The sequence below is a fragment of the Aythya fuligula genome, chromosome 9, assembly GCF_009819795.1.
Source record: "Aythya fuligula isolate bAytFul2 chromosome 9, bAytFul2.pri, whole genome shotgun sequence".
Classification (NCBI taxonomy): domain Eukaryota; kingdom Metazoa; phylum Chordata; class Aves; order Anseriformes; family Anatidae; genus Aythya; species Aythya fuligula.
The window spans coordinates 10,265,656-10,292,097 of record NC_045567.1 but is presented as its reverse complement, the minus strand read 5'-3'; the positions used below and the strand labels follow the sequence as shown (position 1 = coordinate 10,292,097).

At 52.1% G+C, this 26,442-nt stretch overlaps 2 protein-coding genes across 3 annotated transcripts in view; one reads left to right on the top strand and one right to left on the bottom strand.

The window, feature by feature from the left end:
• Window positions 1-267: 267 nt before the first annotated feature.
• Window positions 268-17,935, top strand: C9H3orf70 (chromosome 9 C3orf70 homolog). Its single transcript, XM_032193343.1, has 2 exons — window positions 268-453; window positions 17,285-17,935. Exons 1-2 carry the CDS (start codon window positions 282-284, stop codon window positions 17,839-17,841), a joined length of 729 nt encoding a protein of 242 aa, XP_032049234.1. The 5' UTR covers window positions 268-281; the 3' UTR covers window positions 17,842-17,935.
• Window positions 17,936-21,273: 3,338 nt separating this feature from the next.
• The window catches only part of VPS8 (VPS8 subunit of CORVET complex), a 75,058-nt gene continuing 69,889 nt past the window's right edge, over window positions 21,274-26,442 (bottom strand). For both annotated transcript variants that reach the window (XM_032192880.1, XM_032192881.1), the window contains 2 exons: window positions 22,550-22,630; window positions 21,274-21,875 (listed from right to left, as the gene is read on the bottom strand). In XM_032192880.1, coding sequence (XP_032048771.1) covers window positions 21,729-21,875; window positions 22,550-22,630 — 228 coding nt within the window. In that variant the 3' untranslated portion in view covers window positions 21,274-21,728. The remainder of the gene's footprint in view (window positions 21,876-22,549; window positions 22,631-26,442) is intronic.

The following is a 26,442-nucleotide window of genomic DNA, read 5'->3' as shown; positions in this document are numbered from 1 at the left end:
GGGTGACAGGGGGACACCGAGGGGACCCCAGGGCCACCCCGGGGCGGGCGGGTGGCCGCGGGGCGGGGCGGGGCGGAGCCGTCGGGGCTGGGGCTGGGGCCGGGCCCTGCCCGCGGCGCTGCCCCCGTGGCGCGGGCGGTCCCCGCTGCGGCTCGGCGCCTCCTGCTCCTCCTGCTGCTGCCGTGCGGCTGCTCCCCTCCTCTTCCTCCTCCTCCTCCTCCTCCTCCACCTCCTCCTCCTGGCCGCTGCGGCGCGGGGGCTGCGGGCGGAGCGGCGGCGCCATGAGCGGGGCGGCGGCGAAGAGCGAGAAGCTGGACGAGGCTCAGGCGCTGGCCCGCAGCTGCGCGGGCAGACCCGACTTTCAGCCCTGCGACGGGCTCTCGCTCTGCGCCACGCACAGCCACGGCCGCTGCTTCCGCCTGCACTGGTGCTGCCACCTGGGATGGTGCCACTGTGAGTGAGCGAGCGAGCCCGCGGCCCCAAAACGGCCCCAAAACCGAGGGGGCGAGGGGAGAGGGGGGGGGAGCGGCTCCGCGCTGCCCAGGGGTCTGCCGTCCTGACCCGTCCCGTCCGGTCCCATCTTGTGCTGTCCCGTCCCATCCCCTCCTGTCCCATCCCCTCCTGTCATTTCCCATCCCATCCCATCCCATCCCCTCCCCTCCTGTCCTTTCCCATCCCACATCCCGTCCTGTCCCATCCCACCTCATCCTATCCTATCCCATCCCATTCCATCCTGTCCCCTCATATCCCATCCCGTCCCATCCTGTCCCCTCCTGTCCCTTCCTATCCCACATTCCGTCCCCTCCTATCCTATCCTATCCTATCCTATCCTATCCTATCCTATCCTATCCTATCCTATCCCATCCCATCCCATCCCATCCCATCCCATCCCATCCCATCCCATCCCCTCCTGCCCCTTCCCATATCCTATCCCATCCCATCCCCTCCTGTTCCATCCCCTCCTGTCCCTTCCCATGCCATTCCATCCCATCCTGTCCCCTTGTGTCCCATTCCATCCCATCCCATCCCACTGGTCCCTTCCCAAGGAGCCGTGGCAGCAGCCAGGGGGCTGCCCAGAGGCCTGCTGCAGGCAGCCCCGTGCCGTGGCCCCGCTGCCGGTGCTGAAGCATCAGGGAAAGCCTCTGCACGCTGCTTCGTCCTCTGGGGTTGTCCTTGTGGCTGGGGGCTTCCTTCCCATTCCTACGCTTTGCAATCCTGCTTATTCTTGCAGGAATGCGTGACTTAAAATGCTCTGAGTAGAGAAATAACCCCTGCAGGATACAGCAGATAGTTACTGCCTCAAAACGTAGTGCAGAGCCAATTCTGCCGGAAAGGTGCCCGACAACTTTGATGTCTGCCTTGGAGATACCGATGTGGGCAATCATGGCTGGGACGGCCAAAGGCAGTTCAATGAATAATTAATCACATACATCCCTGACGAGCAGGCTTTCCAACCAGTTTGTCTGTCTGAGGTCAGAAAATGGTGATGGAGCTAGGGACTTGGCTCATGTTGTGCTGTGGAGATCTTAAAGCTTGAAGGGACGGGGTTAGAGCTGAACCTCGGCGTGAGGGCTGCTGGGTGCTGCCGAGGATGTCCCTTGACTCCTGACACCCTGTTCCCCATTTCGGTCTGTCACTGCATTTCTTTGTAATTTAAACTCCTACGTGGGTTTCCCATTCGTGCGGTTTTTGCAAATTTGGATTAATGGAAAAAGAGTCTGCCTAAAAAGGCTCCTTTTATTTGGACGAGAGCATGTGTTTGAATTAAATGCATGGATTAGGACTGTTCCCCTAATTTGGGGCTCATTTGAAAGCAGTTCGGAGCAGCTGTGTTTTGTCAGCACCCTGCAATGAGTGCTGTGTGGTGACAACTGGCTACGTGAGGAGGTGTCACAGTCGCCTGTTGCGCAGGGAAAGGGATGTCTCACGAGTGGCGTTTCGGCAGTGACACAAAGGCCCTCCAGTTACGACCTAGATATATTTTTATTTTCCAGAATTGCTGTGACTTCAGTTATTTGAGCTCCTAAGCACTCCGTAGGACAAGATCAGAGCTCAAAATGGTGTTTGTAAACTGGAGATGTTGTCGGAAATCAGCAGGGATAGTCCTGGGATGGGGAAGTCAATCGCAGAGCTGGGAACACCTGGAGAAGTGACGTTGCAGAGAAGGATCTGGGGATTAAGATGGATCACAAACTGGATATGCGTCATCAGCAGGAGGCCTTTGTGGTAGAAAATCCAAAAACAGAACCCGAGCCTTCACTTCACTGGGGATGCATTAACAGGAACATTGCAAGCATGCAATTTAATTAGTCTCTTCAGCTCAGTAATGATGAAACCAGACTGATGGGTTTAGTTTTGAGCATTGCACTTCAAAAAAACTGTAGGAGAACTGGGGAGGTTCTGTAGGAGGTCACAGCGCTCGGTGCAGAAAATAGGATTTACAGGGGGGTGCAAAAGCAAAGCCGTTGCTTGGGCTGTAAAAGCACCGAGGGAGGGAGAGGAGATGAGCTTTGCAAAGGATAAAGGGAAAGGAAGTTGTGTTCTAGTCCTTCTCCACGCAGACTTGGAAGATAACCAGTTATCACTTACCTGTGGCAAGGGAAGTTTAGGCTTGGTAGTAAAAAACATGTTAAAAAACAAGAGAAATGAAGCAAGGGAACAGAGTGCTTCAGACAGTGAGGAGTCACGTTCACTGGAGGCCTTTAAGGAGGGCTTAGACCAGTGTCTCCTGGAGTGACACAGAGCTGATTCCTTCCTGGAAGGACATCTTCTTGAGATGCCATCCAACCCTTAGCTTCCTTGTGGCAATCACAGGAACTAAAAATAACTGTAGCTTTTGTAAAAAGTACAAACTTTTTTCTTAATTTCTCCCTTTACAGCTAAGGAAACTTTCAGATGTGTTTGTCCTACAAAGCTGTCATTTTAAATGAAAGAAGTCACAAACCTCGTGTTCTTGGTTAATCTGAAAGCTAGGAACAAGAACGCTCCCTTCTTGCCCCCTTATTTCCTAATGCAAATGTCTGAGCTGCGGATCTCTTTGTATCCCGCTCTTGCAAAATGAGTGGAGTTGGACTTAAAAGGGGGTAAGAATGGGGCCTATAATGGAAGATGGTATAGAGGTCAGCGATGTAATTAAGCAGTGTTGGAAGTTATCTTCCATAAAGACAGTGCTGTAATACTGCCTCAGGAATCCTCAGAGGGCTCTTGAAAGTGCTGCGCTGTGACTCCTAAAAGCTGCACAGGGGTACAGGAATCCCAACGTCAATTAAAATGGCCCGTGCAGTGTTATTTTCCATTGGTGTCCATGGTCCTGGAGGATGTCAGCTCGATTGAAGTGCACCTGCACTGAAAAATGACACAAACTCACCGCCGCTCCAGGCAGTAGATTGCCTCCTCATGTGCATTCAGCATCACATCTGCTTACTTCAGTGACAGACACAATTCAGCGTTGCTGAGCCACTTGGCTATAGAAGTAATAATTGAGAAAGAACCTAGCCTGAATTCCCCAAAGCCATTTTTGGTGGCACGCTCTGCAGTAAGCACTCCTTTAGGCTTTCTCTTTACCTCTGATGTTTCCCTCCGTAAAATGGCAATGGTAGCTGGCAGGCAGGATCGCAGAGACTGGTCGGTATGTCCAAACATTTCCAAAACCCTCAGGTGCTGTGTCTGTGACTTCTGTGTCTGGGCCTGGCAGTTTATTTCAGATCACTGTCACTGTTTGGTGCTTGGTGGGGAGCAGGTTTCTGGGTGAGGGGGGAGCTGGCTCGCTAGTGGGCCAAATAAAACCTCTGTAAGCTCCTGGGGTGGGAGCACAGAGGGTGCAACGGGGGGCCCTGGAGGATGAGAGCACCTTGTAGCTGGCTGCAGCAGGCATTGTGATGCCCTCCCCGCTGGGGCCATGCAACAGGGAGGAAAGTGCTGCCCAAGGAGGATTTTTTTTTTGGTTTAAAAAACGTCTGACCCACACTTGTCCTGTTACACGCTGCTCCTGCTTGCACCTTCCAGCTTGTGCACGTTCCCCTTGCCAGGGGGGCTCCCCCTGCTCCCCTTCTTCTGTCCCTCTGGCAGCCCTGTGGGATTTTGTTCATTAGCTGCAGGGTGAGAGCCTTAAATTGCTCAGTTTGTCCAAAAAGACGACACACAACAGAGGTGGGTGTGCGGCAAGGTGCTTGCCTTCCTTTCCTCGCCTCTGGGTTTCCACTGCGGGTCTGATTCGTGCTGGTGCTGTCTGCGATGCCCATCAGCAGGTTGCTGCCTGCATGGTGTCGCTGCTTCTGTCAGAAGGGGGCAGGTGCCAGGGGTTACCTCCGTCCTGACAGCTAGACTTGGGCTGTGGTTTCTCATCTCACTGCCTAAAAACTAGCTCATCAGAGAAGGCATTGCACTCGGTAGGATTTCAGGATTGGCTTCGTTCCTGGACAGTGCAAAGATAGGGCATTCTGTTGTAACTCCTTTGCAAGGGTTTATTTTCCATCTGAACGTTTTGCAGTACGTTAAACACCTTGCAAAACTCTCAGTACGCTGTGTTGCAATTATCAAAAATCCGTCACGAATAACGCTTCCACAACACTCATTTCACAGCAGTCGTATCAGCAGACAGGAACTGCTACCGTATATTAGTCTCTCTGTGGCTTATTATTTTACCCAGGTTCAAAAAGCAGACCTTTATTACTTAAAGCCTCTTGCATATCTCACACTGAAAAACTGATGCAGCAAATAAATTTTGTGTTCCGCTGCTTCTCCAGATCCAGCTGTTCTCGACGACTACAGGAAAGCAAACTGAGCACGACTGAGAGCCGTGAGCCTCCTTTGGGTGGTCAGAAAGGAAAAACAGTCGCTGGGCTCAGACCTCTGAACAGATTGTGGGGGCAGTGTAGGTTTTCAGAGGTACAAATGCTCCCCTGCCCTTGCGCCCCGCGATGGCTCCCTGCGCTGTGGTGCACCTCACGTCCTTACGGGACCGCTGTGCCCCAAGCTGCGTCCTGACCTGGTGGGGTCTGCACCAGGTCAGGCAGCTTGGCAAGAAGCCCTGGCGTTCCTCGGCCAACAGGAGGAGATGGGCTTACGTGGCAGGTGGCATGCCAAGACGGGCATATGTTTTCCGGGCAGCTGAGGGGGGAGGGCTCACCTGATTTTGGCCGTGCCAGTGCACCCTGCAGGGACGAAGAAACCAAGCATACTTAAATCGTGTGCCTGGCTGCCCACAGTGACAGGGAGGCCAGGGGTTCTTGCTCTCAGAGCCAGCTGCATCGCTTCCTCATTGCCTGCTTGTGGGCACCTGGGGCTGCCATGGGGCTGACAAGCTGGCCGTGATTTGGGGTCTGTGTGCAGTCGTTCTTGCAGGGCAGCCAGAGGTGATGGTTGGTCTCCCACAGCTGCTGCCACGGAGCGAAGCCAGTCAGTACACTCACTGCACCTGGGAGTACTCTGAGCTTTGCTTCTGACAGCCTTCTCTACTTGACACACCGGTGTTCTTACTTTACAACATTCTTAGCTAAAAACATTAATTTTCCACCCTGCAAAACCGCTCTTTTCTCCCACCGCTCCTGGCAGCGGACACATCCCGGCCCTGGGTGCTGGTCCTTGGCCCCGCTCTGCAGTGAGGCATGCAGTACGCAGGCAGCTGGGTGCTGCACACCAAGTGCACATCCCAAGTGCTATTTCCGTGGTGTCTCCCCCATCTCTGAAGTGACAGCAGCCGCCAGCAGGGCTCCGACAATCTTTGAAACCCGTGCAATTATTCAGACCCCAGCCTGCCTGTGAGAACTGTAAGCAGGGAATCAGCAAGGCAGCCTTTGTTTCCTGTAACAGAGCACTGGTAAGTGAGCTAAAGTGTCTATTGAAGGTTTTCAAGTGCACCGTGACAGAGCTTGTGGGTTTAAAGAGAATTGGCTCTGCCTGCCAGCCAGCTTCTGTTGATCTCTCCACATTTGGGAAGCAGCTACAGCCCTGGGGCGCTCTATGGCGCTGCATGTGCTGTAGGCCTCCAAAAGACTCGCTTTTCTTCTGGGGGGTTTCCTTTGCCTTGGTTTCGGTGGCTTGTGCGGGCAGCAGGGTGACGGCACCTCGTGTACCTGGCGGTGGGCTCTCCTCCAGCAGGCGGCGTGGGCCGGCCTGTCCCGGCCAGACACCACTGGGGGTGGCTTGAATCTGCAGCGGTGCTGTTCCACAGGACAAAACCCTGTCCTGAGGACTGACTTGGTGGGTAAATGTGGAAAAGGAGTTGTAACATGGTTATGTTTTAAATTATGAGGCTGAATACTGGGGGTAGCTCGCACCTTTTAGCTGTGGAAGAGCTCTGCCTAAGGAGAACTGGAGCAGCTGGGCCAGGAACTCAGGGCTGGGGGTTCTGTGAGGAATGGCTTGTCTTGGCGGGAGGATGACTACAAAGCCCAGAAGAAATACCCGCTTTCCTTTTGTGTTTGCTGTGAAAAGGATTTGAACATCCATCTAGTGTAAGTCTGTGTATCTGGACATAATGCTTGTGCACAAGCAAGGCACTGTGCTGAGCACCAGGCGAGGCTCGCCCAGAGGTGGATTTGTCAGCTTGTGGCGGGGAAACATGCTTAACGAGCGTTCGCTGCCTGTGGCTGTGCAACATCTTCTCCTCACCTGTATTCTGAAGACCTATGATATTCTGGCTTCGTTTCGCTGAGCTGTACACAGCGAAAGAAGGAATGTCAGCTCAATGCATCCTGACGTGTAACTTAAAGGGTAAGCGGCGCTCTGCCGGTTTTCACGGGTGCACCTTTCTGGCCCTGGATTGCTGTGGTTTGTTGCTGTGGTTTTAGTTATAATCCCCAAATCGCAGCGTGAATAGACTGTTAATGCTGTGTCTCAGGGAGAGAACCCAAACATGTAGATTTCATCAAACCCTGTGGAAACATCAGTGCCTTTGAAAGAACCTGCTGGCATTCATTTTGAAATCCTTGCTGGGATGCACAGTTATGTCTAGAGACGTGCCTGATCCTTTTTTATTATCATCATCATTACCAACAGAAACTCTTAACAGGAGTAGACCACGAGAAAAGCTTTGAATTCAAGTTACATGCACTAAGTACATCTTGCAGGACTAATTCTGTGCCTCATACAGGATCGAATAGAAATCGTTGCACTTCTTTCTCCAGAAGTCCTGACAAAAAGGAGCCTTGTGTACCAAACTGCTTTCTGCTAGCCAAAACCTCCTGGTTGCCATGCATGACAATGAGGCTGTGTTTCATAATCTGTCCGTCCATCTGAGGAGCATGATTCACAAAACATTATGTCTGCTTGCCCAAAACTCCGTGAGCTGCTGCAAAAAGCTGCTGAGAGCTGTGGATAAAGGAGACCTCTCTTCTGTAACTGCTTGAAGGGTTAACCTGCTGTTTTCATGAAGCTTGCTCAGGACCAGCCTGAAATGAGGAGGCTGCGGCTGTCTTATTCCAGAAGCAAGCAGCTTGGAGGGAGAATTCATTAATGTTTTGTCCCGTCAGCTGGCGTGGTTGGCTGTGAATTCAGGATGTTCCTGAAAGGGTTTGTGATGAAGGCTGAGCCTCTGCTCCTGCTCCGAGGTCCTCGTTCTGGGAAAACGCTCGAGGCACTTTTCTCACTGCAGAGTAACAGCTCACAGATGAAATGTGTGCTGGAGCTCCAGTGCCCCTGGCAAACGTGCGGCTTCCTTCCTGGACTCTGCAAGTGAGGAAGTCGATTTTCCTGTTTGATTCTGTGAGCATATTTAATTCGGGTGTCTCAATGCAAAAGTGTACGGCTCCGGTGCCCTCTAACGTGCTACTTTTACTCCTGTGGTTGCTGATGGATGTTTCATGTATCTTCACTACAGCCCGTGGTCATATCCTCGCATTGCCCTATACCTGAATCACGAGATTGTCATCTTCATGGTTCCTGTCCTGCAGGTCTGCAGAGCTGAGCTTGTGCTCAGGTTTGCTGGGAGCACTGACGAGTGCTTTCAGGTGCTTGGCACAGGACCCTGAGTCCCCTGGCAGCACCTGGGTGCTCATCAGGAGCACGTCCGTTCTCCCTCTGCATGTGGTGATGAAGCCAGCAGAGCCGGGCTCGTACAGAATGGGCATCTTGGGGTGTTTTTCTGCAATGCCTCGCAATTTACCCAAAGCTGCCTTACACCTCGTGAGTCACTTCAAGCCTTGTTAACTTCGTTCTGCACATTGGTAAGTCTATGCTGGGAATTTTTGTCTCTGTAAAGGACAAGATCTGAAATGCTTCGCTCACGTTCTGAGATGCTCCGAGTGAGAGCTGTGACAGTGTGGGCTTAGCCGTCGGTGGATGGCATCAGCTCAGAGTAATGCAGAAAGCTGGTTGGTGGTAGGTTGGCATCCAGGTAGTCTGTCTCTCCCTCAGTGTATAGAAAGTGACCCTGTTTCAGTGTGGTGCGGTTTTTACTCCAGAACCTATGTGAATGTATCTGTCCATAAGATACGGAGCATGTTTTCAGAATGCCTTGCATTCTCCCAGGAAGCAATTTTTGGATAGTGCCCGATCACAGAATTCAAGAAGTGCAGTTGCTGCAGTTGGGAGACGTTTTTACCAGTAGTTCAGTACATTCACATCGATGGAGGTCAGAGACCTACTGGAAAAGTAAAGTCTGATCGCTTGGCAACTGTACCTTGTTTTTAATATACTCAGACTTTAATTTAAGCAACGTAACAGTTGGAATTTATATATAACCTGTGTTGTAAAACAGTTTTAACAGGAGCATGCATTTGTATTCCTGTTCTCACCGGTGGCTGCAGAGCTTGGGAGCCCACACGCGTGCTGGCAGAAGCGCTGCTTTACTTGGCTGCTCGCACCCGGCCCCGCAGCGCGGTCACAGCAGCTCTGCCGCCTGCCCTCGTGCACGATGCCCACACCGGAGCACACCTGCGGCCATCTCAGCCATCAAGCTGGGCTGCTTCGTGCTTCTCGCTGTGTGGCTGCCAGCAGTGGTGGGATTTTGGGGCCTTTACTGCCTTGGAGCCGTATTTTAGGTGCCTGCGCTTCACTTGGGGAGTGCTGCTTGTCCCTGCTGAGGGGCTCAGACACTGCCAGCTCGCACTGATGGGCTCCTGCAGCCCTCTTGCGTGAGGAGACCCCTTTTTCCTTGCTTTTCCTGCCTTCTGCCTCTAGACCTGCCGTGGCACGGTGGGACGCTGTGCGACCTGCTGGCACTCCTCCTCCTCCAGTACCTGGTGCTTCGTATCCTCCTGCAGAGATCTCAAACCCCTCTGAGGGAGGGGTCAGCACCAGTACCCGTGCGCCTCAGCTCTGTTCGGTGGCATATTTTGGGTGTAAGTAGGGAGAGTAGAGCGTTAAACACTTCAGAAATAGGTTCTGTAGAGCCTTGTAACAGAAATACAAAGATTGGGATGAGCCAAGTATGAATGGAAACGTGAGCAGGTCACCAGAAGAACCAACAGAATGGGGTCAGAAGGGTGGCTTGTGTCAGTAGTAGGGCCGCGCTCCCCAGCCATGAAGCTGATGAACGTGCTGTTTGTTGAGCCCAGAAGGCCGGCCCTCTGCCAGGCCCCGGCACAGATGACTTGTCAGCAGGAGACGCGTGCTCTGACACCAGGAAGGCAGCAGCACAGGTACAGCACAGCACATATGCTGTTGTTTCTCCTGTCAACCCACCAGGAAAAGGGACTGTGGCCGTAAAGACTCATCTATGCCAAGCAGCAGCTATTCCGAGCTCCAAAGAACAGGCTCCTGCCTCAGCTCTGCTGTGGGGGCAGAGCGCCTGGCCCTTTGGAGAGGACCTGCCCTTCAAGGACCATCGAGCTGCTCTGTTTGCTTAAGAATTCGCAGGGAAGTGTTCCCATCTCGCACAGGAGCCCACGGGCGCACCACCTGCAGGGTGTGCTCTGCCCCTGGAGGGCAGGTACTTGTGTCCCCACTGCCTGTGAGTCCTCAGTAGCAGGACATGCCTTCACTCTCCATAGGTAGCTCCTGACACCGAGCCGTGGTTATCCTTCTCTGTTACCATATCAGCACGCTGGCTGTCTGCGTGGAAGTGATGGGATGCTGAATCTCGAGCAGATGGTACACAGGGATGGTTTTGTAAAATAAATATTTAACACTAAGGCATCTTTTTGCTATTTTCTGGGCTGAATTTAACAAATATCTAGCATAAGTTAGAGGGATAACATTTTTCAGGGAAGTGCAAAACATGGCTGCTCTCCTCTTTGCAGAGCAGCTGCACGAAGGGATGGTGGAAGGCAAATGCTGGGTTCAGAGCTCAGATCCCGACTGCCAGTGCTCAGCTGCTGTGCTCGCGGCCAGCTGTGCTCGTGCAGGTAACGAGAGGGACTGCAGCACCTGGGATGCTGTGTCTGCGTCCTCCTAAGCCACCGTGTGCCAGGCTGTGGGTAGCAGTACCTGTGATGAACACAGCCCTTGCCATGTTACTTCTGGACCACACGTGCTGTGCCTTGTTGGGTTCCCTTGTAACAGGCAGTAAGCAAATGTGGCCCCTTTATGAGGGCTGATAGCTGCACGAAGCATTCCTAAATCCTCCAGTGTTGCTTTTTCCTTAAGGCTGGTAAATCCGTACAAGAAACGAGAGGAAAGAGCAGGGATGGTAGCACGAAGCTCTGGGTCTGTTTGCATTTGAGTTACTTGCTATTAGTGGAAGCGTGCAGAAAACCCTGAAAGACTCACAGCATGGAAGATCATGATCCTTCTTTGTATTTAAAACAAATCAAGACCAAAGGGCATTAGCATACACGTTATGAGGAAGAAAAACTTTCTTATTTTCCCCTTTCTCAGATTTCTGTGAAAAGCTCACGGCTCATCAAGTCAAGGGCTGTCACAGCTGTCTCTCACTATACAGCAATCAGAGGGAACACCTCTGCTTCATATGAGAAGAAAATTGGCAACTGTACGAGATCGCTGCTGGGGAGCCACTGAAGAAATAGCACCAGGCTGGTTCCTTCCTGTGCCTGGCTGAGATAGGGAGCGGGACAGACGTGTTGGTGCTCTGGTGCAGCTGTGTCTGGGAGAAGAGGCTGCTTGCCCTGCTGCTTGGGGGACACACGGCTGGGAGGGCAGAGCCTGCTGACGCTGCCCAGTGTACTTACAGGCTGCCACGGGCCTGCTGCGACCTCTTCCACGGTGGTGCTGGGGTAACCAGTGTTCCTTTGGGGTGCTGGGGTAACCGCTGCTCCTCTGCAGAGTTATTCCTCTGTGTCTTCTGCGATCCCTTACTGTGCCTGCCATTTATACCAGGAGTACTGGGAGCGCAGTGCTTGCTCTGTTTGCATTTGCCAAAGTAGAAATTTGTTTGAACAACCTCTGCATGCTTTGCAAATTTGCTTGGAAGAAGTGCAAGGCAAGAGTATCACTTGTGTTAAGGCGTTCCCTAGCTTTACATAAGAGGAGGCTTCAACGTTGACAAACATTTTAGTCGTGCTTCATTGCAGCCACCGACGGCACAGTTCAGCTCTGCTTCAGCTGGTACTGTAAAGCTGACAGTGCCTCAGTGTCCTGAAATCTTCTTCTCCCCTGGTGGCTCATTCCCTGGCTCACGTTCCTGACACCTGCCATGGTGTTAGGTAAGATACGACAGTGGCAGTGCTGCATGTGTCAGCCTTCAGGCTGACTTTGCAACCCAAGCTTGCTGCCGCTGTTACGCCGGTGTAGCAGCATCAAGCAAAAGCTTCAGACCCAAACCAGCCGCTCTCCGCTGGTACCCACAGTGCTCACCCCTACTGCAGGAGCACACAGCTGCCACGGCGTCAGCCTCTCTGAATCGTGCACCATGTCCAAAGGCAGTGAAATCTGCTTTGCAGCCAGAGCCCGTTCTCCTCCAGCACCCCTCAGCTTCGTGCTTTCACCACGGCGCTCAGCCAGCTCAGGGTCACGGGAGAAGTTCCTGAGCTGTACCGGTTGAACTGAGCCAGGCTTTTTTAGTTAGCATACAATTGGCAGCGTGTCACTAATCCTGCAGATTTGGGGAGAGGAGGTGAACTGGCAGGTGTAGAAATCTTTGTCCAAGCAGCTGCAAGAGAAAGCATACATATGAAAAAAGCTTTTGTTTTGGTTAAAATATGTCTAAACGTCTTGCATGCAAACAGCTGTTTGCTACCCCATAGGTATTGCTGATTTAGATGTGCGAAACCCACAACAGAAGGTCCAGAACCATCTTTTATCGTCTTTCTGAAGTGTGGTACGTTTCATGTTGCTGTTTATAAGGAAAAATCCTTTGAGGTAGCATTTTGAGAGGATGAGGGTGGGGGCTTTGTTATGAGAAACCCTGCTGCTGAAAGGTGAAGTTTTCATTTCTTTTTTACCACGCCAAGCACATCGGTGTCAGAGGTAAACTAGAATGCTGGGACGAAGCGAAGTGGAGAATTAAGCGTTTAAGCAGCACCTCTGCTTATTTCATGGTTAAGTTATTTTGTATTAGCCACGGAAATTACTGCTGTGTCTGTTCGGTAAAGATGCATGTCGACTGCTCAATTAGCAAAAAAACAGAAAGAAATGACCTCATGGCTTACTTCTAAAAGCTTTTATTTATTTTTTATATTCAGGAGACACCATAATACAGCTTCCAATCAATCAACCGCATCGCTCTGGTAATCAATACCACAAAGAGACTTTATGTACATGGATGTCTACTTTGCGGGGATAAAGTGTTTCCCAAGCGGGACGAGTCTGTTTGCTTGAGCTCTGTGCCCCACACCAGGGCTTGCAGCTCCGCTGGCCCCTGCCATAACCAGCTCCTGCTGGCCTCTGGGGGTTAATTCTCTGGGGGATTTGGCTTTTAGGCTTTCACAAGGGTTGGCTGAATAATGAAGCAATGGAAAAACAATCACTCCTTGCAGTTGTGCACAACCCAGTGTGTGATTAGCAGCAGACAAAGGCGCAGTGTTCACGCAGAGCGATGCTCGGTGAGCCTGGAGCCGCAGGACGCCGAGCACAGCTGACGTACCTGCTTCCCTGGGCTCTCAGCTGTCTTGCATTTCGTACCATCCATCAACATACGGCTGGCATGGATAACTGAGACTTACCATGAAAGCAATCCTGGCACTCCTGGCTTCATGCATTTCCTGTTCAACACCCGGGACACAAACCCAGTGCTGTTTCCCATAGCCCTTGTGCTGCACTGGCAGAACGCAGAGCTGGAGCTGCAGCATTTGCTCTGCAGCAGCCTTACAGTGCTCAGGGTCTTCCCAAACCTCTGCAACTGCAGCAAGCTGCTTGTCACAGAACTTAGAGTTGGATTTTTTTGGACAAAAACCCTCGCGTGCACCATGTGCGGTATTTTTCCTTCACTGAAATGCTTTCTTCTGCGTGGGCAGGAGTGGCAACTGACCCAGGAAACAACTCGCGATGCGGTGTCTGGTCTGGCATCTGTATTTGTGCAAAACACCGTAATTTACAGGAACATTCATCAGCAGAGCTCAATTCAGAGTTCTCCAACTGACTTGGTGGAAATAAAGCTGCAATAAATTACGTGCTAGAGCACTAAAAGGAACGTGTCGGAATAGGTGCTCGAAATACTATTTTATCATGGATTTTTGCCAGCTGCTTAAAGTCAGCAAAAACATTTCTGCTTATTTCAGGGGGGCTTTTACCAGACCATAAAAGAAGGTGGGACTTGTGCTTTGGGGGTAATTTGCTGTAACAAAAAAAAAAAAAAAAAAGACACTGCTGCCAATCCTGCAAGCTGTAGTGGGTGGGCGATCTTATTTTTAAATTTCTGCATAAATTTTTCATAGCATCCGCATCGTGGTTGATGCATTTACATGCATTATGTAGGGTAGGGAGCTATAAGCGATGCTATTACCACAGCCCTGGCCATGATCCACTCTGACAGCTCCAGCTGTGAGTACCAGCACCTTTTAACAGAGGTAACTGATCACGTTCATAAAAGAGAGGTTTCGTCTAAAATAAACAGGCTTGGCCCTAAAATCCACTGGAACTTAATAACAAATTCATAACAGAATCCTGAAGAAACGCAGAAAATCAGTTTATGTGGAAAATTTTCTTTTTCCCATTAGGTGATTTCTGCCTTTCCCTGGCAGCACTTGTCCTTGGACGGCGAGGAAATGTTTCCAGCCAAGGTCAGGTCACACCAACGGGCTTGAAATCTTCTGCTAACAGACTAGCTGCTGCTTTCTTCTACCCTGAAATTAGTGCCAGCGTGGCAGTTTTGAAGCACGCAGCGAATCGCCCCGCGCTGTTGTGCAGCTCTGACAGGCAGCCACGCACCCAGGAATGCCTCGGCTCCCCGACCTCTCCTCCTGCTGGTGCTTTTCAGCCTGGCTTCGAACGGAGCCGAAGCGTGACCACAGCCAGGGCCTCGCATTGCCACACACTTGTGATTGGGTTTCTGTTTTCCAAAACCCAGCAGAGGCTACAGCTGTAAGCCCTGCCCGGGGGGTTGAAGTGCTGCAGTTACCAGACACCGGCTTGGCTGGGAAAATCCAAATTTCTGCTTCTGTGACAAGCGGCGAGAGACAGCACAGGGCATGCACACGTGTCCTCTGCCTAACATGGTTTGTCAGTGAGCTTCTTCCTTGACCATCTTCCTTAAAGGAAAAGGAGTAAAATTGGATGAATCTTCGATTTCCTTTAATGCCGTGCTTGTGAGCTGCCGTGGCTTAAGTGCTCTGCTTTTCCTCCCCCAGCCCCTCTGGCAGCACGTGGCAGCGGTGTTGAGCGGACAGTCAGAGCCTTGCACAGAAACCCTGATTCTTCATCCCACTGCGATCTTTATCAGAGCCATCCTTGGACACTTCAAGCAGAATTGAGGCAAAAGAAGACTTGAGACTTTTTTTTTTTTTCTCCAGTGGTGTGTCTTACCCTTGGCTGCTAATGGAAGGGAACAGGAGCCCACACAGAAGCGGCCCAAATACCTGCCTCAGTACAGCCTCGTGGTTTCGGGCAAGGGTTCGCTGGTCCCATGCAGGCTGCGTTTCAGTTCTGTGAGCTGAATTTGCTGGCCACCAATCCAGCCAGCAGCGTGCTCAGCGGTCATTTCATTGGGTTGCTTTGCAAGACAGGAGCGCGTTTAATGTTCACTGATTTGAAAAAAAGATTTCCAGAGCAGAGCGGCGGGCAGGAAGGCACAGGCTGCTGTGAGGTGGGGAGGGCAAGGCCTGCCCGGCCACCCCGCCGCCGCTGTGCTGTGCAGGGGCTGAGGAGGGCCCAGGAGGCTGCAGCCCCAGCAGCTGCCAGAACAGCAACGTCCGTGCTGCTGCTGCAGCCGGCTCTGGAGGAGAAATGCTCTGTTCTGCCTCGGTTGATGCCTTCAGTGCTTTGGTGCTTGCCCTGAAGTCCTCTGAGACACAGCGAGCTTAGACCACACTGCTACAAAGATGGCAGGAGGAGAGGATGGCTGTGTGTTTCCTAACTGCCATCCAGCCACAATCAAGTAGGAGAAAAAAATGCCGTTTTATTCTCACTGAGCTTTTCCAGCAGCTCTGTTAACAATTATCATTCCGCAGATCCTAGGAGAAAGCTGCTTGATGAGGTATTCAAGTGAAGCTGGTCAAATCTATTCACAAAATGTTCTCTTCTCCGGCCCACTTACTGCAGCGCTCTCGCTGCTTTCTGCCCGGCTGCTGGCTGTTCCCTCTGGCTGCACGACAAGGGGGGTTTCTTTTCAGCACGGTTGGTGCTCGTTCCTCTGAGCCCACTTTCTGCCTTGCTGGCCACGCGTTGTGCCTCTCCCACACCCCTCTTTGGGGTCTTTCCTCCGACACTAGGGGTTCGGGAGCCCCAGCCCCGGAGCACAGGCTGCTTTCCAGCAGGCTGTCCCCCTTCCAGTACCAACAGGCACAGCAGGGTGGGAAGAGCCTTCTTCAGCGCTCGAGGTTTCCCCTGGTGACGTACCGGAGCCTGGCTGGCAGCGCACAGCTTGTGTGTGGGCCCTGGCTCGCTGGGGCTGGCAGAGCGACAGCTACAGCCAGGAGCTGGGATCCTTTCGCCCAGCCCAGTGCCACGCTGGCTGAGAGCTCGGTGCAGTCAGCGCTGGTCGTGTGGCTGGGAAGGGTTCCCGGGCTGAGGACAGGCTTCCTTACCAGGCAGGCATGGCAGAGCGAGCCCTCCTCTCCTGTCCCCTCCTCGCCTGTTGCTGGTCCAGGCTGTGCTCAGCCGCCCTGAGCAGAAACACAAACACAGTCACCGCTCCGAATTTCCAAAGCGACAGCTAATGCAGGAGGAAAGGCTGCACCACCTCTGAGCCAACAGAAACACGCAGGGCAGGCAGAGGCATCGCCTCGTCCCAGCATAGCCAGGCCTTTGGTGCCTTTCTGCTCCTTACCCAGAGAGCTTCGAGCATCAGAGCAGCCCCTCGTTGCTTTGATACTTTCTTGGCCTTTGTAAAGGAGTATTTGTGATATTTGTAACTCCTGCATCAAAACTCTGCTGAGAGTCCCACTACTTGCAAGTCTTCTGGAAACGTGTGCTTTCATAGCGTATGAGCGCCCTGGGGAGGCATGAATCTTGCAGAGGCTTCATGCAAATAAAATGCAGCATTTCACAGTCTTGGCGTAGCCTCAGGTTTCTCAGTTTTTCCTAACAAAGTACTGATTTTCTGCTCTCTTATTTGTTTCTTTTGGTAGAGAATTTCAGTTGTGCTCTTCAGTTCACACTTGGTTCAGCTCTATATAGCCAACATAATCCTGTTTTTCTTATTATTTAACCAGATAATCAAAATGTTAAAGGCATTTCTATGGCATGGGAATTCCCTTATTTTCTGCCTTAATATTCCAGTTGTCATCATGTGTGAGTGCTCTGGTTTGTAACACAGAAAATCACACGTTAGCACTCAGAAAGAAAGAACGTGGAAGTGCATACAAGGAGACTCATCGTTAAGAGTAATAATAAAATCTAAAACGTAGGTCATTGTAGCAAAGATGTCTGGTGAAACTGCTCTGCATTTGGTGGGGGGAAGAAAAAGCATCTTCTGGGCATCTGTGCAATTTTTTTTCCCCTAGAAAGGGGTGCAGGCAGAGCTGCTGTCTGCCCCACTTCTCAGCCGGGGAGCTGGGTCCCTGGAGTCAATTTTGTCAAGTTAGTGACTTCCTACAGACGTCTTGGGAGCAGTGAGAGGGAGAGCAGCAGGACCAAGGCTAGAGAAGCCGTGCTTAGCACAATATTAAGCATCAGAGACCTTGCACCAGGAGAGAACTAAAAAAAAACACCTTGAAGCCACTAAAACAGCAGCTGCTGACTGCCAGGAGCTGCAGGTTATTACTGACTGCCAAAGGCAGGCAGCACCTGATCGGCTTCTTTCTAACTTAAAGCTAAGTCTTTACATGCTGCTCTTCTGCCTTCCCCGCAGGTAAATACGTCTATCAGCCCATGACACCCGTGGAGCAGCTTCCCAGCACCGAGATCCCTGTTCGCCCTCGGGAGGCCACGAACACGATCCAGATCGCCGTTTCGCTCACCGAGCACTTCCTGAAGTTCGCGCCCGTCTTCCAGCCCCCACTGCCCCCCGCCTCCCCGCAGTTCTGCACGATCGCAGACCTCTTCATTGACAATTACCGCGTGAAATGCATCAACGGGAAGATGTGCTATGTGCAGAGGCAGCCTCCCCCCGTGCCCCACAAGACAAAGGCCGAGGAAGTCTCTGTCCGCAATGCCTTACTCACAAAAGAGAGCAATACACCAAAAACAGATCACTGCTCGTCCCCTTCCAGCTCGGAGGACTCCGGGATCAACGCGGTGGGGGTTCACTACATGGAGTCGTGCGATGAGGACACGGAGGGGGTGGCTGAGCTAAGTTCGGAAGAAGATTACAGCCCGGATAGCAGCTGGGAACCAGATGAATGCCCACTCTTGTCGCCCTCACAGTGTGAAATGGAAGTGATTGAGACTATAGAAACCACTGTGTGATCCGACAAGGTGGTATCAGATCAGTCCAGTTCCCACTCAGTAATGTTGCTTTTGTAGTATTTATATTTTGTTGTTTTTTGTTTTTTGTTTTTTTTTCTGACAATCCCTTTTTTCCAGTGCACTTGATATTTCAGATCCCTGATGGGAGCGCGGCCGTGGGACTTGCATAGTGGTGAACTAGCAGCAGCCTGAGCAATTTTAACGTGTTCTCAGCCTGATCAGACCTCCCATGTCTGCACATAAGGTAGCGATAAATCCTAAGACTCTTATCGCTGAAAAAGGCCTTTTTCTTGGTCTGGGTTACATCCTATGTTACTTCTCATACGAGGACATGCTGCTTGAGATGTTTGCAGCTGTCAGGATGTTTGCAGTGGGCCTTCAAAGCACAGAGGGTGAGCTGGTGCAGCACGTCTGTGAGCAGCAAAACCAAGTTGTCCTTATTCTTTCTTATAGATGATGCGAGGTGCAGCAACAGGAGGCTCGTTCTGCCTCTGTCTGGCCTCCCGCAGTGCCCGTCCTTTTCTCTAGTGTTGGTGCGACCCTCCCCGAACGCGTTGGCACCACTCTTCCAGTGGGTTGGTATGGCAGGCTAGAGAACGCACAAAGTGCCTCCAACTTTTCTCCAGGCTATGCACCGAGCATCTGCTGAGTTAGGTCAGGCTCTGAAATCTCCTGAAAAGGCAACTGTTGCTTCCGAGGCCAAGCAGTTGCCCGCATCCCTTCTCCGCGTGGATCTCTGGCCCGGGAGCTGGCTTTTGCAGCTCAGCAGGAGGGGGAGCAGGCAGGGAGCACAGCAGTCTCACCAATACCATTCCAGACCGGGTGTAAAACGACAGGTGAAGGGAAGCGACTACCTCCAAACACGCAAAATCCACCCTCAGCTTTGCCTGCTGCTTCCTCCTGTGCTGTTGGTGCCGGACACGCGCACTCAGGACCAAAAGGCCTCAGGGCCTGCATTTGCCTGAAGAAAAACAAAGCTTAAAACACAAAATCCTTCAGCCACACCACTGTGTTGGCAGAGCTCGGGGACAGCACGGAGGTGCCCGTGAGGTGGCCCAGGCACGCGTAGTGCGTGTGCTTGTCCAGATGCAGCCATGGCCACTGATGCTGAGCAAGGAAGCTTCGGCTCACTCTCCTCTGCACCCAGTTCAAGAGCAGGTTTTAAAGTTTTGCTCGCATAGCTGGTGAGAAAGAGCTGTTCTGCTGGTGGTTTTGTTTCAGCCCTCCTGAACGGAACAAAAATACCTTTCTCAGAAGATTTCAGTCAGCTTGAATCAGTTGGAGTCAGTAATAACTGTTTTCAACAGCGTTACTGGATTTCGTTGTGTACTTGCTGTTTACGTTTCAAAAGTCATCGGTGAATATAAGGCTGTATAAACGTGTACAGTTTAGTGATTGATACTAGATTATAGTCCGTGTTATAGGATGGCTCATCTCTCACTGTATCCTGACAATGTATTACTAATTTTATACACTTTGTAATCAGTATCTTTAGAAAACGTTTAGGCAACAGTGTGTGTATGTGCACATGCGCGTGCTAGGAGTTTACCATAAATGGTTATAAAGTAATACTGTACTTTTTAGACTAACACTTTCAGACAAAAAATAATAGGTTTTATAGTTTTGATGAATTATATAAAAAAAAGTGCAATGCTTGTTAAATGAGGAAGTTGGGCCATTGCATGAACAGATACATTCTCACAAGGCACTTGAGTATCCTGTTTTCTTTTTTTGAGGGCATTTAAACGAAGGCTGTAGTAAAACTAAGTAAGGTTTTAATTATTTTCTGAGGGCGGGATTGTCTTTCTTGGTTAACTAAGGTTTCTAACAATGTTTTAGTGTCTTTTGACCATTCAGGCACATCTCGTAAGGTAGAAGAAAGCATTATGTATAAGCCTACAGCATTTACTCATATTTAATCTTTCAATTGTAATCTGAGTGGAGAGCTGCAAACACTTGCTCTGGTGCCTGGTCTGCCTCAGCCTTCCCAGGGAGGCCGGGAGACTGGTGGGCATGGGTACGTCCGGGGCCCTTCCCGAGACCAGGGTGCTCCTCACCTGCTGTTGCTGAGGCCACCAGGCCCTTCCTGCTCCACGAGAGCGCCCGTGGTCTGCTCTGCCAGCACAGAGGGGCTGCCACTGCGTCCTGCTGCTGTTTGGGGGCACCTGCTGCGAGCGCAGTGAGATGAGCTGGGTGTTCATGACCAAGACTTACCATGCGGTCCTGTGGTCTTGCAGGTTCATATCACTGTCGTCAGGATACATTCTTTCTTAACTGTAAAGTAATTAGCAATATTCACAAGCTGTGAGTGTCTCCTACCCAGGATTTGTTCAGATGTCAAGCACAATAAGCTGCCTCTTCCTTCTGTTGCAAAACTTGAGAGGAGCAGCCTGGTGTGGGACAGGGCTAGTTCTGGAAAGCGTCCTAGCAGCCAGCGCAGGGGCAGGTTTCTCACTGCGCTCCATCACGCACCCCAGATCAGAAAAACGCTCCTCACAGAAACGTGACTTCTTTTGTTTGCACAAACATTGCGCAGACGTGCTGTAAGAGACTTGCCCTGAGCTAGTTGCTCCACTCCGCCAGGGAGAGGTGTGTATATTTCCTCTTTAATAAAATACTCAACAACTCAAGTTCTGATTGTCCTAACCGTGTATTTCCCGTAATACAGTGAAACACTGCAGGGTTTCCAACAAAGGAGAGCTCACTCACAGCTTCAGATGGCATTACCTGACACGTACCAAATGCCTGGAAGAGCCCTGTGGCTCTGGGTGAGCTCTGTGCACGGAGCTCCACCTGCCTGGTGCTCCTGCAGGGCACAGAGCCCAGCCTCGGGTACCAGGCATCTGAAGACTTTGCAGCTCTGAGGTGTGCTGGCTGGGACACCAAGGGGGTGTTATCCCAACACGTCCCAGTGCTGGTGCAAGAACAGACACAGGGAGAGAGGAGGTGGTGATCATGAACCCGGTAACGCCATTTCACAAGCCAGAGGAGACCACACAAACACCACTGCTATTAGGTTGCCACTCTGTGAGCAGACTGATAAAAGTGCCACCAGACGCCGAGCCTCACCTAGTGACACTCCCCAGCTTGGTGTTCAACAAGAAAGAGTTGAGCTTAGTAGTGACAAACCTTCAGCAGTCGGTAAGAGTCACACCGATCTTCTTCCCCCTGCAGCACCCGAGGACCTGCCTCAGACCACACTGAGCCATCCCACCGCCCTTTCAGGCCAGCCAGGACTGCAGGCAGACAGAAAGCAGAACCCAAAGCTGCCCAGCAGGGCTTGTAGCTTTTGTTTTGGCTCCTGTGCCACTTCTGCAGAGCACCCTTTTGCTACCAGTTGAGCAGCAGTTGTACCAAGAAAACAGCAGCCAGCAGCACTGGCACACCAGCAGCCTCTTACCCACTCCCCAGGCACACAGCTCACACACCCAATTTCAACCAAGGGCCTTTTTAATAGAAGTTTGTATGAACATGCTGTGCTCAGGTTCATTTTCTCACATGAATTGCTTTCCACAGCCTTTCCCAGGTTTGCCCATCCTTTGCCCTCAAACCCCACACACAGCAGCAGGGCACGCTGTGTCACAGGCTCCAGTGGAGCGGAGAGGACGCGGTTACTTGGCAAAGTTACGGGTGCTGCCACAAACCTGCAGGTCAGCGTGGGTCAGCCCCGCTGCTTGCAGTGCTTCAGCATGCTCTGTTTTGACCCCAGGCTTCCCAGCTTCCCATCCAGCTGCTGCTCTGTTCGGTGAGCGGCGGCACAAGGAGCTCGCCCGCTGCTGCAAACCCTCACATGCCCAGCAAGGCTCAGCATGGCACACAGGGCTGTGGGAAGGGCAGCGGGGAAATTCCAGCATCGTCACAGAAAAGCTCGCTGCAGAGCAGGAGCGCTACTCTTCCACCAGCGGGGGCGGCGCCAGGTGCAGCTGGAAGGTCTCGTTCTGGAAGACGCTGCTGGTGGCGGGGTCCCCGTGCGCCACGCTGAGCAGCCCGTGCTTTTCACCATGGGTGCGGGACAGTTCTGTCAGGAGAGCGAGCTGCAAGACAAAACCCAGACAGCGTCAACTGAGGCCCCTGAAGCGCTTGTGTAAGGTGCAGAAGGGCTCAGAGCTCGCAGGGATCATCTCCTGCTGCAGTTAGAGAAACCTTAACATGCGAAGAAAAAGCTGTGCGCGGTGACCCTACAGAAATCTGCAGCACAACAGTCTTGAGCTGAGCAACTTTCCACGTGTCTTTGGGTTATTTTTAAATTACATCATTGGAAAACAATCCCAGAAAGAGCTCAGAGTGCCAAAAAACGCAGCCAGAACAGGCAGGAGGCACAAGGAAAAAGCCAGGGACAGAGGGAGTGGCCCTGCTTGGCTGAGCAGGGCAGCACACAGGGGACAGGAGGAGGGGATCCTCTGTGCATAGGAGCCACACGGATCTGAAAAGTACCCGAGAAATGTCACCCCATGGACTCTTTCAGGCCCAGCCTCAGAGCCAGAGGCATTTCCACTGTTTTGCTGCCAGTGAATTTCCTCAGCTGTCAGAGGCAGTGTGGATGCCTTGTGATGTTGAACAGCCAGCTCTGTGCATGCTAAATTGCCAGCACTGAATGAAACCCAAGAGAAAAGCCAAAGCCCACGCTGCCAGTTCTAATGAGAGGCCTGGCAACACGCAAAATGCCCCGCGCCAATTGAGAACGGGAAGGAAAACGGGTGGTACGTACTCTGGAGGTTCCTCGGTTGAGTCGGCAGAGTTGGTCGAAAGCTTGGATTTGCTGAGGATCTAACACAGACTCTGAACCTGTCTGGTGAAGAGAATGAGAAGGTTACAAAAACAATAAGGTGCCAAGTTCACATACACAAATTTATCCCTGCCCCTGACACTGGGCCCAGAGCAGCCAGTCTGCAGCCTGGTCGGGGAAATAAGGCCACTTCCCTCTGGCTGCAAGTCACTGCGAGTAGCGCCGTGTGACTTTGGAAAGGAAACCTTGCTGTTGAACAAAGGCTGCTGAGGTGCTGCTGTGTGCACAATGACTCGGGCGGAGGAAGGCTGTAGCTGACTGCAGACAAAGTTACGTTTGGGGGAAGAAAAAAGAAAAGGAAGAGAGGAAGAAAAGGGGATGGGACCGCAGCCAGCCGGGAAGAGAAGTAAGGGGTCTCCCAGGATGAGCAGCCTCTCCCGAGCTCCCCCAGGCCTTTCTCTCCCTGTGGTCCCCCAGGTCCTGCTCACTCCCGGCCGGCCCGGCGGCACGCTGCCATCAGGCACAGCCCGTGTGGTGCTACGACTGGGAACAACAACTGCTCAAATGATTATTATCTGCTAATGGTCTCTCTCCTAAGGTCTGCTTTTCCCCTAGTGGGCTAAAAACTAGGAAATAAGGAGAGAAAGGGTGTGGGGAGAGGAGGCGATTCATGCCCCAGTGGCAACCACGGCCCTTGGGAAGGCAGCCCCAGCAGCACGGGCTGCTCCTGTGCAGCTCTGGGGGCTGCTGCAGCGCCGCGGGTAAAGGTAACAGAGATGCAAACACAGGTGCCACAGTCTGCAGCAAATTATTAGGCAGGAAGGGCGGAATGCGTACTCAAACTGCTTTAAAAGGCATTATTTAAATGTCCCAGGGAGGGATGACACAGTATCACGGATTCTCGTAAGGTTTGTTCCATTTCAGCACATCACGATGTTTCTATTTTGATTGTTTCAAAAGCATCATCAAGGAGCTACGACAGGAGCCAGGGAGAACAGCCTCCCTCATGAGCAGCAATCTGGCATCTGTCGTCTCTGGGGATCTATTTTTAAGGGAACATTCAATATTCATTCTTAAATATTTTCCCCAAAACACACTTCCCAAAGGCTATAAACCCAAAACGCTACAGTCCTACAAGCGACTGCTCACTGAAGTTGAATTTACCTTAACTTTTTGGCCACAGAACAAGCCCAATTTGAAGACACAGCGTGACTTCGAGGAGCACGGCCAGCTGGGCTGAAGGCTGAACCAGCCCCACAAGGGCAGGTGGAGCTTTGCTGCTCCCTGCAGCCCGGCAGGGTGGCTGCCAGGCGGGCACGTCCTGCTCCTGCCACCACGAGGCCTTTCTCCAGGGAGGATTTCTCCTCCGGGGTTGCAGTGCTGCAGCAGCCAGCTGCCTTTATGCTTCTCATGCTCTGTGGCGTGTTTAAGGACCACGTTCAAAAGCTCCGTGAAGACGACTCCCAGTGCTACGTGCAGAAATACAGCACACGCTACAGCAACCTGGTGCAGGAACCCTTCTGGCTACTGCACGAGGAAAATCAACCAAAACAAACTGCTTCACAGGAAAGTTACGGTGGACAAAACTCAGTGCACAAACACCACAGGGAGCACACGACCACCAGTCAGAGCAAGGCACTGGCAGCAGCCTTGGCTTTCCTGGTCCCAGCAACAGCCCGCTGCTCCCTGCAGCACCACAGCCACGTTGGCCCTGGTATCAAGGAAACTCCATCTGGGAATGGTTCATTCAGAGCCTTGGTGGGGTTGTTTACTCCCCAATAGCACCTTTACCTGCCCCTATCTTCTGGCATCTCCTCCCTCACGTGCCCCCATTCCTACTGAGCTCTGAGCAAAGCCCAGCCTGGGCAGAAGCTTGGCATGCATCCGCCTGCCTCTTCACCACATGAATGTCCTGGAAATGCTGCAGAGCTGGAGGGCATGGCAGTGCTCAGAGGGAATGCACCCAACCTGCCACACGTTTCCTGAAACCTAAGTAGGTTGTTACTCTTGAAGCCCCGTACACTGTACCTTTGATGCTCATCAAGTGGTTTGAGATGAACAAAGTCCTGACTACAGCTCGCTCATGCTAGGAGCTTGTGCTTAAACTCATTTCTTCCCCTTACATTACATTATTTATATTGTAAATAACTATTTGTAACCACCAATCAAGGAGCTAAATGTTGATAGTCCCTGCGCAGATGGCATAGGCTTTGAACCAGAGAGCCTGTGACCGTAAGGGTCACACACCTGCAGCTGACAGGGCGTAGAGGCACTCCCAAGGGCCATGCAGGTCATTCCTACTTGGGGGAAAAAAAAAAAAAAAAAAAAAAAAAAGAAAAGAAAATACTATCAACAGAAGAACAAGGAAAAACTGCCCTCCGCATTTGCTGTGTGGCCACAGGCATTCAAGGACAAGGAAAATGCAATATAATTGGCCTCCCCTCTTCTGTTATCTCTCTACCACGCGTATGTAACTATCAATCAGGCTGTTCTCCAGGCTGATGAGCTGAAATATTGCAGGCAACTCTCGCTGTTGTCATGGGAACGGCTGCTGTCAGGCCTCTTCCTTTTTTAACCGTGTCACTAAAGGCATGTTTCCATTCAAGAGCTACAGGCAGGCTCTCAGAGTCCAGCATCAGCACTCAGGCGTTAGTGGAATCTGCTCAGCTCCTCCGCTCACCCCCCAACGCAGCCACGGCCTCCAGCACTACCCCGGGGCCACTCAGCTCATTATGGGCTACATCAGCTCTGAATCGCTTCAGCTCCTCCGAGCCCTTTCCAGCCCAACCCTCGCACCGCCTCAGGAAGGTCTCAGACTCGATGCAGAATCCAAGAGACTCGCTTTATCCCCCTGAGATGCTGGGCCAGCAACCCGAAAGGTGCCTTTTTGTCGTACTGAGATCCCACCACTATAATGCTAATCTCTCGTAGCACATTTTGCATGCACGTATTCCACCCCCCTCTGGTAGTCACCACACCACCCTCCTAAGCCTGCAATTATCTTTAATTTAACAGCTACAAAATCCATCATCAGCTCGTGCCTAAGCAAAGCAGATCATGCCGCAGTTGTAAGCAGAGGCACCGATAACAGTCACACCAAGAGAGCCATCTAAGTGCTGCCTCTCGGAGCCACAGCTCCCACACAAGACATTGCTACATCCATCTGACAGCGTGTTACTGCACCGCATTACCTTGGAGGGCCGCTTCCTAACACAGGACAGATGCAGCCAGAAGTCCTGGGGAAGGTTTCAGGATTCCTAGGAATAAAAGCAACACCTGGCTCCCTCTTTTAAAGAGCTGAGTCCATCGGCACCGGCCACCAAACCTGCCTCCTGCCAGCCCTCCCCTGCAGCGACAGGACGTGAACTTCTCCATGCCCCCAGTAAGCAGCCTTACAGAGCGGTACCCGCCTGGAGTTTTTTAATGTGGGATGAGCCACTTCACACAAGGCTAAGGAAATCTGCTGCTCTTGCCCAGGATTAGGACCTGCTGTTCTCACGGTGCTCCCAGAGCCATGGAACAATCACATGAAAGGACAGCAAAGCAGGCAGGCTGCTGCTCTGACCCACAGTCATTAGAGAATTGTTAACTCCAGAAAACCTCAGGCAACTCCTCACAGAACAAAGATGTGTCGCTGCGGATCCACGCCCCTGGTACAGGACAGACGCAGCCCAGGCGATCCCCTTGGAGCGGGGCACCCGGCCCTGCAGGCCACGCCAGGCAGTGCTGCAAGCAAGCAACATCTTTGCTGGGAGGACGGCCTGGGGCCACCACAGCAGCACGAGGTGCTGCTTAGTGTCGGCACCCACCTCCACCAGCACGTGCAGGGCTCCAGCCATGGGCATCGCGCCAGCCCCTCGGGGCTGGCAGCGCTC